We start from the raw sequence: 317 nt of genomic DNA on the forward strand, positions 1-317 counted from the left end.
AGGTCCTTGGGCACCAGGTGCTTGCGGGTGCCCATGGGTCGGTGCACTACCTTGGTGGCCGACAGGTAGCGGGTCTTGAGGTCAGCAGCCACATCTCGAAGCTCCTGTAGCCCCTTCCAGCAGGTGCGGATGGAGCAGGAGCCAGATACCCCATGGCATTTACACTTCATTTCCAGGGAAGCACGCAGAGCCTGCGGACAGGAGAGGGCATTGGGCTGGGCGGCCAGGGTTTCCTCCCTGGCCTGCCCCGGGATCCTGTGTCCCACCCCCCCAAATCCCCCATATCAGTGCTGGGTGCTCTCAGGAAGTCATTACCC

At 62.5% G+C, this 317-nt stretch overlaps 1 protein-coding gene across 1 annotated transcript in view; it reads right to left on the reverse strand.

The window, feature by feature from the left end:
* Positions 1–3: 3 nt before the first annotated feature.
* LOC105310645 (protein Wnt-11-like) overlaps positions 4–317 on the reverse strand; it is a gene marked incomplete at its 3' end in the record, with an annotated part of 3,326 nt that continues 3,012 nt past the window's right edge. The window contains exon 2 of the mRNA XM_023526806.1: positions 4–191. Coding sequence (XP_023382574.1) covers positions 4–191 — 188 coding nt within the window. The remainder of the gene's footprint in view (positions 192–317) is intronic.

The sequence above is a fragment of the Pteropus vampyrus genome, unplaced genomic scaffold (genome assembly GCF_000151845.1).
Source record: "Pteropus vampyrus isolate Shadow unplaced genomic scaffold, Pvam_2.0 Scaffold8108, whole genome shotgun sequence".
Lineage (NCBI taxonomy): Eukaryota > Metazoa > Chordata > Mammalia > Chiroptera > Pteropodidae > Pteropus > Pteropus vampyrus.